This window comes from Prionailurus viverrinus, chromosome A2 (assembly GCF_022837055.1).
Source record: "Prionailurus viverrinus isolate Anna chromosome A2, UM_Priviv_1.0, whole genome shotgun sequence".
Taxonomy (NCBI): Eukaryota; Metazoa; Chordata; class Mammalia; order Carnivora; family Felidae; genus Prionailurus; species Prionailurus viverrinus.
The window spans coordinates 118,974,213-118,991,436 of NC_062562.1; the positions used below are offsets into that span (position 1 = coordinate 118,974,213).

At 38.9% G+C, this 17,224-nt stretch overlaps 1 protein-coding gene across 2 annotated transcripts in view; it reads right to left on the reverse strand.

The window, feature by feature from the left end:
• Window positions 1–17,224, reverse strand: part of SKAP2 (src kinase associated phosphoprotein 2) — a 181,367-nt gene that overhangs the window by 50,617 nt on the left and 113,526 nt on the right. For both annotated transcript variants that reach the window (XM_047840258.1, XM_047840248.1), the window contains exons 7-9: window positions 8,575–8,699; window positions 7,635–7,698; window positions 7,165–7,287 (exon numbers count right to left, since the gene is read on the reverse strand). In XM_047840258.1, the coding sequence (XP_047696214.1) occupies window positions 7,165–7,287; window positions 7,635–7,698; window positions 8,575–8,699 (312 nt within the window). The remainder of the gene's footprint in view (window positions 1–7,164; window positions 7,288–7,634; window positions 7,699–8,574; window positions 8,700–17,224) is intronic.

Consider the following 17,224-nt stretch of genomic DNA (forward strand, 5'->3'; position numbering starts at 1 on the left):
TTCTTTTGGATTTGAAATTTTTTTTTTTTCCTGTGATCATCTTTTATTTCCCCTCTGCTGCTTTGGGAATCCCAAGATTGCATTCCTATTTCTTTAGAACTTACTTGGAAATTTTAACATGCATTTCCTAACAAAGACTACGGTTACTCAGTGTTTTTCTCCTCTCTCCTCCTGCACAACACTTAGCATGCTTTCACTGTCTCACATCTCCCACTTGCCCCAGGTTAATTTTTTTTTTAATGTTTATTTATTTATATTGGGAGAAGAGGGCAGAGATGAGGGGCAGAGAGAGAGTGGGGAGAGAGAGAATCTCAAGCAAGCTCTGCACAGTCAACACAGAGCCCTATGCAGGGCTCCAATTCATGAACCGTGAGATCACGACTGAACTGAAATCAAGAATCGAAGCTTAACCGACTGAGCCACCCAGGCGCCTCGTCCCAGATAAATTTTTTTAACTGTGAGCTAAATTTAGTCTTACTTCTTAAATTAAATTAAGAAAAAAAAAAAAAGCTCGTTTAAGAGTAATCTGTAAAGTTACTGACACATGTTGCCCATGTCTATGTTCTTGTTTCTTGCATTGCCACTTCTCCTGTGTCTGCTTGCCTTTTGGCTAACGTACACAGGCAGGGGCGGAACCGGGATTCAAATGTAGGTTTGCCTTCAAAGTCCTTGCTCTCGATCACAGCAAATTAACTGGTCACAGATATAGGGCAAGGTATTCTGTGTGTGCAGGGCAGGGGGGCAGAGCCAGAAGATAAAGGGCAGCTGGAGAGGAAGAGGGGAGGAGCAGGACGGTCTGAGAGAAGGTGTCACAATAGTTCTGAAACTATACCCTGGAAGACAGGATTCCTGTATCAGAAAAGCCAGTACAACAAACTCATGAGACATGAAAAGAGCGTATATACATAAGACATAAGTAAACACAGGGAACTGAGGGTGCAATAGTGAGTCAAGGCTCGGGCCAGAAAGGGAAAGCATAGCTGCACCCCTTTAGGACCCATGTAGGAATGACAGGGGGGTTCCTAGCACCTGTATACAGTGTCTGCCACGGAGCAGGTGCTCAAGATATTTATGGAAGGAAAGAAATGAAAGCAAGGAAGAAAACAAAGGATGGAAATAGAAAAGGGAAGGGAGGGGGAAAAACGAAGGAGAAAAGGAAGAAAATAATAGTAGGAAGGAAAATGAAAGGAAATAAAGTCAAAAAAAGGAAATGAAATAAACGATCTTATTTTATTTTTGTAATGTTTATTTTTGAGAGAGAGAGAGAGCCAGAGTGTGAGCAGAAGAGGCAGAGAGAGACAGAGAGACAGAGAGGCAGAGAATCTGAAGCAGGCTCTGGGTTCTGAGCTGTCAGCTCAGAGCCCGACGCGGGGCTCAAACCCACAAACCGTGAGATCATGACCTGAGCCGAAGTTAGATGCTCAACCGACTGAGCCACCCAGGCGCCCGTAAAGGATCTTATTTTACAAAGATCTCTATATGCATCTGTATGTTTGTAAATGGGAAAGAAAAGACAAAAGATGCATATCAAACCATTAATGTTTACGTCGGGCCGAGGGTTTGTCTTGTGCACGTCAGCCATGTTTAAGGTTTTCCCAGTGAGCATGCGTTGTTGGAAAATCAAGATTTAGAAGCTAAAAGTCGGCAGTAGCAAAAAGGAGATGAAGAGAGAATAAGGAAGAAGCACCTGGTGTGGCTTGTTGTGAAGCACACTCACGTGAGCCCGTTCTCACTATCCCTCATGGGGCTGCCTCACTGCCTCCTTGCCCACCTCCAGGGACACAAACTGTCTTCCCGCCATCTCGAGCCCATGAACCTCTGCAAAGTCCAGGCCCAAGAAGGGAGAAGGGAGAGAAGTCCCACAGGAGCCAAACTTCAGGCGGCCCTGGAATTGCTCGGCCCTGCATTCTCCCAGGAGGCCTGACTCCCTTTCAGAAGACCCAATCCTCACCCACTGGTCTCATTTCAGCTGCAAAAGAGCAGCCTTATCAGAGTATTATAAGCCAAGTATCTGTATGAGAGAGACACATATGCAGTATCGAAAAAAAAGACTCTTCCTTCACAGATTATGCTCACGAAAATAGAGGAAAGGCTTCCCTCCTTTGTCATCTTTCACGGTTTTCTCATTATGCTAAGACTGACAGAAGTTCAATCCCTTGAAGGAAAGAGTGACAGACGAGTCCATTTTGTCCTCTGTAACCCAGAACCGCTGTATGTAATCCTAGTCTTCTATACGTAAGAAAACATGTATGTTTATGTATATGTTTACGTATATGTTTATGGCCCATGTTGTGGCCATAAAAACAAACTCCTACACGGAGCATGGGTATGGGTTTCTATCACTCGAGAGATACAGATAAGAAGGCGATAAACCGAAAGCTTTCTATTACATGCGTGTGGCTGGGGGTTTTTGAACCTCAACACTATTGACATTTCAGGCCAGATAATTCTCTGTTGTGGCGGCTGCCCTGCACCCTGCACATTAGCAGCAACCCTGTCCTCTCCCCACTCGATGTTTGTAACACACACACACACACACACACACACACACACACACACACACACCAGCTGCGGCAACTAAAAATGCCTCCGAAATCATTATAGGTACCCGGAGGGCCAAAACTTCTGGTGGCTGAGGACCACTGATGGAGCTCCCAGTTGCAAAAATGGGTTAGTTTATCTTTCTACCAGTAGACATTTATGCTTTGCAGGTATTCTGGGTTTTGAGATGTGCTGCAATGCCAACAGCAAGGTGGAGAAAAAGCTACGTGATAGTCACAACTGTATTTATTCCACAGCTTCATGCCATATCATGAAACAGGCAACATAAACAACACGAAAGTCACATCTATATTCAGCAAAGACCAAAACATAAACAATTGAAAGTGTGCAGTGACCCTAACTTATAGATGTTCTCCCTTACAGTGATGTTAATATCAGAGACTCCAGACTCCCCTATATTCTTGATATTAACTTTGTAATAGGAGTGATAAGGATTCAGCAGGAAAGCAAAGCTAAAATGTATCTTGGGCGGGGGTTGGGATCACTTACTGATTAATGTCATTCGTGTCTACTTGCCAGAAACTGCTTCAGATTTAAGTAACCAAACACTGTTCTTTTTTATGTATCCGTAATAGTTTGAAAAATATGTATCTATAGCTGCATTTTACTTTATATTCCATTTTAGATACAGACACTGGAATGGATACATTTTAAATGTATTTGAATGACCAAAGGATAAAAATATCCTTTGCTTCTGGCTCAGAATAGTTCAATCTGTCATTACAAAAAAAAAAAATGAATTAACACTTAAAAAATAGGTTAATGGAATTAGAAATTCGTCTTCCTGTTTTATGTTGCCCTGTCTCTTCCCAGTCCACTTGCCAGAAGAATTTCAAAGGCAACTCCCCTGTAGCTGTAAAGCTATAGATTTAATAGGTTAATGGGCGGTTACCGTTCTTGTTATTGGGCTGATTCTTCTATTCAGTCTCTATCTTTAGAAAGTCTTAATTGTTGTTGCTACACAATTTCCTGACATTAAAGGGGGGAAAAAATCAAGTGACATGGTAGCTAGAAGAGAAAGGCAAGCTGTGACGATCTCTGCAGCAATTTCCCAAGCCCTGTTTCCTCTTTGAAGATTCAAAAATCAAATAAAAACGATTCTTCTGTATTTCTAATGAAAGCAATGAGCACTGACTTCTGAAATCTGTTCTAAGCCAAATGAACTCCTTACCGTGTTATGAAACAGTAAACACGCTTTGATCAATGTATTAGCTGTGCAAACACAAATATGCTATAGTAATACCACAATGTAAGCAAACCTGACTGACCTAGGCTAAGGCGTCCTAAGCCATAAGAGATGTTGAAGCCATTAGTGTATGTGATGAAAAGCCAGATGGCTTTACCACTCCCCAGAAATGGCACTCTTTCAACTCTTGCAGAAGAGTTGCATATGCATAAATCCCCTAAACACCAAGAAATCTTACAAATTTATTCTTATTCTTTTGTGAAGTTACTTAAAAATTAATGAACAAGAAATGAAAGAGAAGCTCCTGTAATAAAGTTAGAAGATTCTCACTGAAAAACAATTACAAGGCAACTATTTACAGTCCCACAGAACCAAAGATTTTTTTCAAGGGATATTTTGCAATGCGATTTTTTAAACAATGTTTTCTTCTTATCATTAAGACTGAAACACTACAGGTTTACTTACATTTAAAAAATACATTTTTTAGAGTGAGAGCTCTACTTTCTCAGAAAAAGAACCTTGTGATTTACAGTAACACACTGAAAACTTCGATTTTTCTTCATATGTGTACGCCTCATCTTTCAACTAAGGGGATTGGTTTTCAACCATATGTAATAGAAAAGTGCGTTGAAATGGTAGCAGGAATTAATTCTTGGAATTTAACCAGTCAGACTTCAGAGAGACGTAGTTTTGGGTCCAGAACCGGAAAAATACCCACAGTTTGCGAGTGCGTTCACTGCCCCTCCCCTGTTCTCACCTCCTCTCCAAATTATATTCGTATTTCACAGAGGGGAAGGCAACTACCTCAATGTTTATCCTGAATGGGACATCCTTTTTTTTAAGAAAGAAAAGTGACTTTCAAGTTTTAGTCCAAGAAACAAAACCAAACAAACAAAAAAAAAAACCCTCACACTCGGAGAGACGACTTGAGGACTTTCGCTAAGAAAAATCCCCTCTGCAGCGGCTGGCTCCAACTGGACAAGCCTGTGCCGTGCAGATGTTGAAGCGGCTCTCGGGTGCACTGGGGAAGCAAGAAGAAGTAGACGATCCACAGCCGCCTACGCCGGCTTCCTTCCCAGGGGCACTGTTGCAGGGTCTATGGAGCTCAATCACTTTGTACGGCAACTGGGATCCCAGGCAGGGGCAAGGAATCCCAGAGCAGCTTAGATTTCTTCCAGCACCTCTGCGAGAAGGAAGACTCCTTAAGGAGTAACGGTTATTTCCAACAATTATGTGGCCCTCGGCCAAAAAAAAAAAAAAAAAAAAAAAAAAGGGATGAAGCAGCATATCTGCAGTGAGAGAAAACACAAGATGTTTTCATCCTTTCAAGATTTCAAGCCACCTAAAGGAGAGCTTCCTTGGACCTTTGTTATGAAAGGTGGGGACAGGATGGTCAAGTTGAAGAAACACAGAACTTAATTAACAGACAATCCGACCGCTGTAACGTAACCCATTCATTTGCAGGGCTTTAAAGGAATACAATGTGTACGACAGTAATACCACGTTCAAGGGCACTGCACGCTTCCATTTTACATCAGTATACATTCTCACAAGCTCTTTCGGACATTTTTCAAACTCAAATAACTGTATTAACGATATGGTGTGACTAAAAACAAGCAGCCAGAAAATATTCTTCCTGACTTGAGGATAACTAATGCTATGGCAGATGCCATTTCCCTAGGATAAATCAGAAAGGAAAAGGCTATAAACATATAGCCCCATTAAAATAATAAAAATGTCCAGATTACTATTCCCCACAAACTTGTGCTTTTAGACTAATCATCTTCCATGGGCAGTAAAAAACAATATGTAGATGCATATTTGAGTCGTTTCTGTAGTACTTGAATTTATAATACCATTACAATCATTAATTCTTACTTGATCAGAAAACCATTCTTACATCCTCATATAAGCACTTGTAAGAATTTACTGGATATAGGGGTGCCTGAGTGGCTCAGTCGGTTAAGCGTCCGACTTCGGCTCAGGTCATGATCTCACGGTTTGTGAGTTGGAGCCCCGCATCAGGCTCTGGGCTGACAGCTCAGAGCCTGGAGCCCGCTTCAGATTCTGTGTCTCCCTCTGTCTGCCCCTCCGCTGATTGTACTCTGTCTCTTGCATTGTCTCGAAAATAAATAAACATTAAAAACAAATTAAAAAAAAAGAATTTACTGGATACAATAATGAAAACGATAACGATGATGTTACAATTTATTGTGCAGGCTTGTCATAATTCAAGCACAGTGCTGAGAGTTTCAGACACAGTCACCTCACTCCCCTCACAGTGATATTATCCCTATTTTATTGATGAAGAAAAAAGGAATTTTATAGATGAAGATGAAGAATTATAGATGAGGGAGAAGACAAGGGTTAAGGTCCCTGAGGTAGTAAATGGCACAGCCCAAATTTAAACTTTGACTCTAAGGTCCATGCGCTAGTTATTACTATGCTCCACTGACTTCACTGAAAATGATATTTGCACGTTAATTTGGAACATTTTAAGCATTTCTGAAACCAATTTTAAAGGTTTATCCTACGTTGTCAAATCATTCGATTCAGAGAAAAACAACTTCTCCACGTGAGATGTTGGTTAAATCTCACTTACATTGTTCATAATCCCTTTTTCTTCTCTACTGATTTTTTAATAGCTAGAAAAAAGCTCATTTCAACCTCTAGTTTTAGTAATGCAGTGATTCCCTGAATGCGTTCCCACTCTAGGTACCTTAAGTTCCAGATGCCTATCTTTCTGTGTCCTGCTTGATCCTCAACACTACAAGTCAAACAGCTAATAGAGAATTAATTTTATGTTATGTAAGAGATGCCGAGGCATATAAACACTCAACAATGCCTGCAAATGCAGAAAAAGAAAACCTATCCATATCGATGATAAAATATCAAGCAAGAAAATTTCAAGCCTCAAAGGCTTTTGTTGATAGTTTGACAATATTCTTCTAAGACAGTGCAATTCGCCACAGCAGAGAGAAATATACGAGGCAGAAGTTGTTGACATATGGGGTGTGCATAGAACTTCTGGTTAATGCAAGTTCCAAGATATATAAATAAAAAACGATGTGTGAGTTGGTGGGAAAAAACTGTAAGGCAAGTCGATTTTTTAATTAAAAAATTATGTCGCGTAAACAACGCTAATGAGCCAAAAGTCCCATGAGATTAGGACTGTCTCTGCTTCATTTTAACATCCCACTCACTTTCCATGAGTGTACATCCATGCGCTTGAAATACCTCAAGCAGAACCCTTTTCATAAAATAGGGTTTTGAGGGATTTTCTTTGTCCTTGTTTTTAATAGCTCACCATGTTCCGCTCCAGTTGTCAACCTGATGATATATATGACATTGGGGGGGAGGGAGAAAAAATGAAACAAGCCTTAAAATCCTTAAATGAATCACCGGACGATAAATACCTGGAAGTTCTTCATAAATTTCATCATCAGGTGGCTGGCTGCTGGTTGGCAGAGGATGGTCCACGTCATCATACAATTCCCCTCTTTCGTCGTTGTCTTCAGGAATAACATCAGATCCCATGTCTGAAAAAACGTGGTTCATCAGGCAAATTTTTTAAGAACGCAAACGTGGTTTTCAAAACCTTATTTTCTAAACTGATGCAGCCCTACAGAGTCACGACATTATCATATGCCATATCCTTAACTTGGAACATTGTTAAAAAAAAAAAATGATCACTACACAAATGTGTGAATTGCAAAGTTGCCAGTTGGTACTTAGAGAAGAAACACTTTTATAGCTCTGAAGTGCACCATCATGTTCCCTCGGTCGTCTCATAGGAGCCAATGACCTTTTATACTTGAAAATCCAAATTCATTCAGTTATTCCGTATCGAAAGACTGCCGTGACTAGTCCGATTGATTGCTCTTACCGCGTAATACAAATTTCAGCTGCTGTACCCACTGCTCAGCATCTTTGGGAGACGCTGCTGTGAACTGATAAAAAAATAAACAAGAGTAAGAAAAATCCCCACGGTGGAAATATGAAAGGCATGTCACACTCTTATCACTTCTTTAAGACCATTAGTAATTCTTTTCATGTCTCGTACTTTTCTTGCAAGGATGCTCCTTATAATGTACAGTTAATTTTGACAAATTTACGTAATTGGAGCAGAGGATGATGGATTTGAAACTCTGATCAGCAGCTGGCAGCTGTGCAGGAAAAAAAGCTGCTTCTCTTCATCAATGTCAAAGACAGAACTGATGAACAAAATTTGCCCTTGACAATTAGAAGACACCCATGAATTTCTTTAGACTGCCGGGTACACTTTTCTTAAAAATGTTCTTGTCAGATTCCAACACACTACCTGACAACTTAATTAACTGGCTTTCAACTGCAATCTCAGATATTTAAAACTTATTAAACATACATTCCATATTGATGCTAGCTGATAGCTCTCGAATCACAGAGCTGATATGTGCCTTTAACTTCATTTTCTCCCACAACCCTAAGCAATACAGTATGCATTAACGCTCGGATATTTTTCTTTTGATAATTTTACTCTTTCTGCTATGTAATTCTTTTAAGTAATCACACAGTTCTATTAAAACAGATATAAAATGCAACATGTGAAGTAGTTGATAAATTACATATTCGCTTGTTCACTTTCGAGAAGGTATCACTTGAACGAATCTGAATTTTTTAAAAAAAAATGTACTTCCTCTTATATGAATGTTCACTGTATAAAGATCAGTATTTTTTATTGTTATTAACATGTCAGGGAGGGTTGTTTTAACGAAATGTTAATGTCTTTATAAATGAAATCAGGACCTTTTATCAACTTAATTTCAAAACCACACAAAAACTCCAACCTGATAGATCCGTTTATCAGGAGCAGAGATTTCAAAACAGCAATCCTTCTTTGCATCCTTCCTGAGAGTGTTATTCATTCTGACATTGTAGCCGTCTATTGCGAATTCACCTTTCTGTTGCTTGTCTGTTGAAGATAAAACGAAAGTCAGACTTTCCTTTACTGCAGTGAATATAAATGCCCAGTTGATTATCTTTTATTTAGATTTTCTTTGTCAATTCTTGGAAGGGGTTATGCTTTGTTCGTATTGTTTTCATAGTATTTCATGTTTAAAATAATATTTCTAGCTAACACTTTTAATTCTAAAATTACAGAACTATTGGGGATGGTTGGGTTTAAAAAGGATATCTTAGGGAATGAGAGGAAGACGTCTGCAGACGTCTTATACAGTCTTATTTTTATACAGTCTTATTCAGAAGGAAGTATGGAAATAGGATACTTACGTGTAGGGAAAATCCAAGAATGGGAACTCAGAACTTGCTGGAAAAACCTGCTACAAATCCATGGCTCTCTCAGATTTATGAGCCAGTGGGGAAGCCTGGAGTCGAAAACTCACTGGGCTTTTTTTACCACCATCCCTTCTCATTACCGCCTTCCAACATCCCACCTCTGAAAAGCTCTAAATCACAGGTTTTCTCCCAAAAAATGTCTCCTAAATTGGTCCAAACTGAAATTTTATAAACCGTAAATTTAAAAAGCAAAGCAAAGCACCTGGGTGGCTCAGTCTGTGGAGCATCCGACTCTTGATTTCAACTCAGGTCATGATTCCAGGTCACAGGATCAAGCCATGCTTAGCCACGCTTAGCGCAGAGCCTACTTGGAATTCTCTGTCTCTCTCTCTCTCTGTCTCTCTGTCTCTCTCTCCCCTCTCCCCCTACCCTGCTCACACACTGTCTCTCTCTAAAATAAAAAAAGTAAACATAAAAAGAATTGATTTAAAAGCATAAAATAAAAGGCAAAGCAAAACAAAACTACTAATTATAAAAACTTACGAGTGGAAAACAAAGCATTTGGATGGAGAGGGACGTAAAGCCTGCACGGAAGTATTAGTTGCTGAAACAAAACCAAAGAAAAGTAGGCTTCTTAGCCAGTCAGTGAATGGTAAACTAGGAAAGCACATCTGAATCCCGCATGATGAAGATCCAAAAAAAAAGACAACTTGAGCTTTAGCTTTAGTCAGATATTATTTTAAAGACAAATAAAGTAGGAATACAAGAAAAGATTTAATACTATGAAACCGAAATAAAATTAGTCTGCTTTCCGACTCACCCAGTTATACCATTTTGATAGAAAAGCTGTACAACTATATGTTTACTTCCTAGATTAACACACAATATTAAAATCATGAGTAAGGGCAACTGTCTCTTTTACTGAGCTCGGGGGAAATACAGAAATGCTTCCATATCATGGGGTGGAGGGGTCTCTTGGCTCTGTGCACCAATAAAATATTTATCTCCTTTTCTTAAATATACTAATTTAATGCCTGAAGTAACACACATTTTTAAAAAGTTATGAAGATCATATCTTGTTCAAAACATCAAATGAGGACAAAAAAATCTGAGTTAGAAATTCCTGACTGAAATCCGGACATTCTAATCATATTAAGTCATAATTTACATCTCTTTCCATGATCTAAAAATTAGAAGCTTGCCTCGTGGAAAAAGCCTACAATATACTCTGTGATGTTCTGGAAAAAAACAACAAAAATTAGAGCAGCGTTTCTCATAGTGTGTTGTATGAGGTATTAATAGGTTTCTATGACAAAATAAGTTCGGGAAATGTTGAGCTAAAAAGAGCTAACCAGGTTTTGTTAATCCAGGCCTTCTTGAGGCCCTTAATATATTTACATAATGCTTGCATTTCCACGAGAGGGATTCAGGACATGGCCTTTCCCAAAATTATTTGTACATGGAACCCTTTTTTCATAGAACATTCTATGAAACTGGTACTCCCAGGACATATTTTACAAAACACCTCATTGAAAAAATAATATTGGGGAAAGATTATTAAAATAATAAATGGTTAAGCATTGTTGCTTAACCTTAAATCCTTAAAGAAGACTAAGTCATTCATTGATTCAGGGAAAAAATTTATATTGAGCTCTTAAAACAACTGAGGGAGTATTGTAGGTATGGTGGGACAAAATTTAGTTAACACCTTACTAGACCTTTCTCGCCTTCCCAGTGCAACACATACCCCCCCCACACACACACACACAATACAAATTTAAGTGCTCCAGGAATATTTATTACTCTGTGAGTGATCCACTAGACTGACAAAAGATTTCGTTACAAAAAATGGAAGTTGTCAGAGGCCAAATATTAAAGCCACACAGGGCAATTGTGAGAGAGGTCTTTAAACTTTCCAAGAAAAAAAAAGGAACTTCAAAGACCAGATGAAAGAACGTGGCTCCCTTGCTGCACAAGGGCTCAAATGCTCTCATCACTTGGTCCATCTCATTTAAAGCCCATGCTTTCTATCTGTAACCTGGGTCTGAAATGCTTGGCGATGTAACATCAGTTGGGATGGAAATGCGTAAGGAATGGTTTACATCTGGAGATGTAAAATCAGCACTATAAAGACTGAGTTAGGAAGAGCTGCAGGGAGCAAGAAACTTTCTTGTGCAAGATTATCTAGAAATAAGACAACCAGGCAGCCAGATTAGGTGACCTCTCCTTAGACTTGCTGATCCACTTTAGACCAAACCCCCAGAAATATGCTATGGGGCTTTGTATCAGATCTTCTGTTAGACTCTAAGAGGAAGACATAACCAACCTCTCCCTAGTGAGATAAGCCAGAGAAAGGCCATGAATCCAACATAGAAGTAAGCACCCCAGATTATAGAGACAAGGATATATAACATCCAGACAGAAGTAAAAGAGGAAAAGCAAACAAATTAACACAGGTGCCAAAAAATACCATGTGCTACAAAAACATAACATAGCATTCAAGATATAGAAAGCAAGAGTGCACAAGGAGAAACAGATATAAACTTCAAATTATTCTGCATCTTTTATAAAGTAAAAAAAATTTTGAGAGAGATGAAAAATGAAACAATGTAATATAAAATAAAAGAGAGATGGCTGTGACAGAAACTGGAATAGAGCTGAGAAAATAAGGGAAAAATGCCGTATAAGGAAATGAAAAATGCAGCAGCAAAACAAATGATTTATTAAAGTGATAAAAAGTTGAAAATTTTGAACATCGTTGAAAAATCAAATCAGATATACCTCAAACATTCTACCCCAATAGGTAGGAAAAAAAATAAGGAGGAAGAGAAACAAAAGAGAAAGATGACAGACATGGAAGACTAACAAAAATAAAACGTAAGAAAAAATGGGTGATCCAGAAGAAGAGTAACAAATAACACAGAGTCGATAACCAAAGATACAACAAAAGAAAACCTCAGTCAGCCAAAGAAAGACTAAGACTACAAAACAAAAGGCGGTGTTTTCTAACCAAGTAAAACTAATAATAAAAATAAACCAATACCTAGACCTATTCAGCTGACAGTTGACTATTTGGGAATAAATAATCATATACGCATGCAAGTGAGGGTAAAGGTATGGAACCAGAAAGGCTGAAGAGAATGGAGGGAAATTCATAATTCTTTCTCTTTCTCAATAGCTTTTGTACATGCATGACCATAAAGTAGCCATGTTTCTTTTTTTTTTTTTAATTTTTTTAATGTTTATTTTTTAAGAGACAGAGAGGGTATGAGTGGGGAAGGGGCAGAGAGAGATAGAGAGAGAGGGAGAGGGAGATACAGAATCCAAAGCAGGTTCCAGGCTCTGAGCTGTCAGCACAGAGCCTGATGCGGGGCTTGAACCCATCAGCCATGAGATCATGACCTGAGCCGAAGTCGGACACTTAACTGACTGAGCCACCCAGGCGCCCCAGTAGCCATGTTTCTAATCAGACAATGTGGGACAAAAAACTCAAGATATGAAATGGGTGTAGGCATGGCTTTGATAAGACTCTGCTCCTCTCTCTTCACATTAGCATCTCTTCCAGATAGAGAAAAAGGAGAAAACCATAGCATTATATGGCAATCCATAATAATATATACGTAGATTAATTCCACAATGCCTTCTAGGATAGTTTCAAGAACACTTCTTGACTTGAGATGAAGTGTTAAAAACAGTAACATGCCAATTAAGTCATATAAGTTGATTTACCCAAAAGTGCAAAAGACTAATAAATATTGCATTTATGGGAAATTCCGAAACAGCAGAAGCTTATTCCTTTAAGTGCCAAACATCTGTAAAATGTTAGTCATTATAATGGAAATCTTTCTGAAAGATATACTTCCCTGACTTCTCGAACAATTCTTTCAAACATAATGTAACATTTTCTTGACAATTTAGTAGTATTAGTTGAGTATTTAGCTTTTATAACATTAATGCCTTCAGGATTTTTGAGGTATTTGTCCCTCTATCAAATTTCCTTCAGCTTCTATTTCACACTTTAACCTTGCCCATATCATGCTGTTCAAATTTAATGTCTACAGAACTGAAGTCTGCCAGGAGAAACTAGATAATAAAATCTATTAAATCAGTAACTTAATTTTACACAATTCTAATTCAGTAGGTTCAAGGTAAAAAGCAGGCGGCTCTGATCTCTTACAAAACAAAATGCGTGAGGTTAATGATAGCAATTTCCTTCTACTTTTTCCCTGGCTTTTAGGTTTACAGCTGTGTTCTGGGTTTGCTAAGTGTCCAAAAGACAACTCACACTTCCTGAGCTCCTTCTGTAGGCCAGGAATTTAATAACATATCTCATCTATACCACAAAATAATTCTGAGAGGAAGAAGTTATTTATTACATCCCCAGCACTGATGGAAAAACAAATCTTAAAATAATTGATTTGCTCATGGCCATATAACCAGTAGATTATAAAAGCCAGGACCCTAACCTAAGTCTGAAAAAAGCCTTGTTTTTTCAACCATTTCACATTGTCTCCTAGAAAGATGTTTCTCAAAGTATATGTCAAGAATCGCCAACTATGTTAGATCTTCGATGACTATTAAAAATGCAGAAATGGCTACTACCCTGCCCTTGCTGTGTGGAAATCTCTGGGCGTGGGTCTGGGAAACCAAAGTTTTAGCAAGCAACCCAGGTGATTTTGACACACACTAATGTTTGAAAAACCACTGTTCTAGAACATGTAATTTATGAAATCTTGCTAGAGAAGATGAATGCTATCTTGCATTTCCTTCTGCAACTTGGGTCCAACTTTCTCAGCTTGCTTCATGGGCCCCTCTACCCTTGTCTATCTCTTAAACAGCCATGATGCATTATGTTCTAAATCTTGCTCTTTTCCTGCTTTACGGTTTTCTCTGGGCAACCTTACCCAATCCTTAGGATTCAACTTCTATTCGTATCTTTTGATTCATAATTCCCTATTTTTAGTCCAGCTTCAGGATTTTACATCCAAATCTTTATCTGCCCAGTATATATGTTTCATTTCTTGAATGTCTTATGGGCACAATGACTAGAACATGCCCACAATGGAGATCACCTTATCTCCACTCCTGCAACACTTGTGATCTTTCTTGTTGTGTCCTCCTTCTCGATCAATGGCACCTCCATTAACTGAAGACTCCAAACCAGAAAACGGAGCATCATTCTTGATTTCTTCCTTTTTCCTCATCCACTGCCCCATATTCTTTCCCTCTACTCCATCGCTACCTACCAAAATCCAATCAGTCCCGTTTTTCTTACAAATATGCTTGCTTTTTCTTTTTTGCTGGCTCTCAGAAAACAGGTTTTAAAACACCAACCACTTGGGGCGCCTGGGTGGCTCAGTCGGTTGAGCGTCCGACTTCAGCTCAGCTCACGATCTCGCAGTCCGTGAGTTCGAGCCCCGCATCCGGCTCTGGGCTGATGGCTCAGAGCCTGGAGCCTGCTTCCAATTCTGTGTCTCCCTCTCTCTCTGCCCCTCCCCCATTCATGCTCTGTCTCTCTCTGTCTCAAAAATAAATAAACGTTAAAAAAAAAATTAAAAAAAAAAAACACCAACCACTCTCCTACCAATTTCAAGATAACAACTAAATAATTCCTACTAAATACAGCAACTAAATAATTTCAGATCATTTAGCATCCCTATAGGTTGTGGGCATTTGTCATTTGAAGATGCCTGACATCTGACATCTCAGTATCTTTCCTATGTCAGTCCTGAGATTGTTGGGGGCCAGAGCCAGCTTCTCACCACAGAAGATGGAGGGAGGGAGGGAGGCTTTTCCCTGGTCTAGGTCAGTCAATCAGATGCTCTGAACTGGAACCTAAATCCAAACTGACTAACAAAAGAATCAGGGGAGAGCTCTGACACCATCCTCGTGTCCGTGGCATTGCACAATGGCAGGGCCAGCAGTGTGTCCCAATGAGACTCTCGTTGGGGGCAGAGACTGGGCTGAAGTTCTAGGTACCTTACCTCTCTCAGTCCTCGCTTTCTGAGCCTGGTTGTTTAGCCTTCCCGTCAATTCTGCCTGAGAGCCAATATTCTCCCAATAATTTCCTTTTCTGCAGAGTCAAAGTTGGTTTCTATTGTTTATACCAAGAATGTTAACTTGGTACAAATGGCTAGCGAAGAGAAAGACATACAATGCGTGCAGAAATTTTTGTTAACATCTGCTTCTTATATTTAAGAAGGCCTTTCTCCTGGGTGAATAACTCTTATTTCCATATATTTTAATGCTTATTATTGGTAGGAAAGAGGAAAATATGCCCCTTAACACTAAGCCTTTGCATTAAACTTCATCAAACTGATTAACAAGTTGTTCTAGGCCCTCAGGTAAAGATATATGAACATTTTTCCTTGTCTGTAAAGCTCACAGAAATACAGCTGCCAGTGCTAATTCAGCCACGTGAAATACACTTCTGGTGTTTTGAATTATACTGTGAGGAAATATCAAATTATTACTATTTTAAATGAAAAATACTATATGCTACATATATATTGGTTACTTAGGGGCCCCAAGTGGCTCTGACTAATAAACCCGGGCAATATATATGAGTCCAAAGGGAAACACTTTAGTTAGAATTAAAAGTGCGGCTCATATGGTCTTGCGGCAGGAAATCTGAGGTATTTCCAAAACCTTCTGCTTTTCTTTAAAATAAAATTACACCACAAGCATAAAAATCAAGTGGTTTTTGAACACATTTTCAACCATAGGTATACACGCAATTAAAAAACAAGGTAGCGCAAGGTAGTAGGGAATAAACAAATTACAGGCATTTCTGTAAAACAGGAATCTAAAGCCTGCCTCTATTTTTTTGGCTATCCCTACTGTTTTCCTCTACAACTGGAAATCGGACAATTATGATATGGTCTATTAGACTAACATAACATATAGCTCTTGTTAAGATAAACATTACACAAAGATTCTCTTACTATCCTATACATATTAGCCTCTTGGAGCCTCCTATGATAATTAGAGAATGAGGGGCACCTAGGTGGCTCAGTCGGTTAAGCGTCCAACTTCAGCTCAGGTCCTGATCCTACGGTTTGTAAGTTCAAGCCCCGCATCGGGCTTTTTGCTAACAGCTCACAGCCTGAAGCCTACTTCAGATTCTGTGTCTCCCTCTCGCTCTCTGCCCCTCCCCCGCTCACTCTCTGCCCCTCTCTCTCTCTCTCAAAAATAAATAAACATTAAAAAAAACTCTCAGGTATCTCTAAGGCAGGATTATCTTTGGAACCTCAGTGCCTAGTATCTACAGCTAGCCAATAAATATTTATTCAACCAAAAAATGAACCAATGAGTGAGTGAATGAATGACTACCTTGATGGCACTCTGAATAGCTAAGACCTAAGAAGTTTGATGAATAGGATTTGTGACAATCAAAGGAAGAAGAAGGAGATATAAGGATGGATGTGATTTCATAAAGTGATAAAATATGTACTGTATATATACTTAAGGGCAGCCAATGACCATGAATAATACATATAAATGATATTTATGAGTACAAAGGTAAGTGCATTATTTTCCCTAGAGGCTGGAACTACTTTTTCTAAGCCATTACTACCCTGATGGGTCAAAATGTTTTTTGGCACACACCGTAAGTTATAAAATGTGAACTATGTTATCTGTCAAATAGTAACAAAGTACAGTTTAACCTAGTAAGTGGTATGGACTCCTTCTGTGCCTCTATAATCCATTTATCTAAATCCTGCTTAGCTGGAGGATTACAGTTCTCATATATCTAAATAGCTCTTTCCAAGGGCTAGACAAGTGGTTCATACATACAGTAAACCAGGCTGTACAAATCAGCTATCTAATTTCACAAAAGAAAGTAAAACTTTCACGTGACAGGTACATTTTCCTAGAAAGAAAAAGATACAAAGGAAGGAACTCAGCATCGTGCCAAATTAAAAAAGTGTTCAAAGACAGATTATTTTCTGAGTCCCCCGAAGAAGAACTAGCCAAAAATTCTAAAGGAAGCAGCCAAAAGAACCACAAAAACACACCTGAATTCTCAACGGAGACTTCATAACAACAGGGAAGAGTTTGATGGAAATATACACCAGATCTTCAAATACCCACATGAGAAAGGAACACTAGAAAAGTAATTTTTAAAAAGCAGTGGTGGTATAGATGGCTAAATGTACCACAAAATGGTTAAAACACAAATGCCAAAGGTGTTATTGCCAC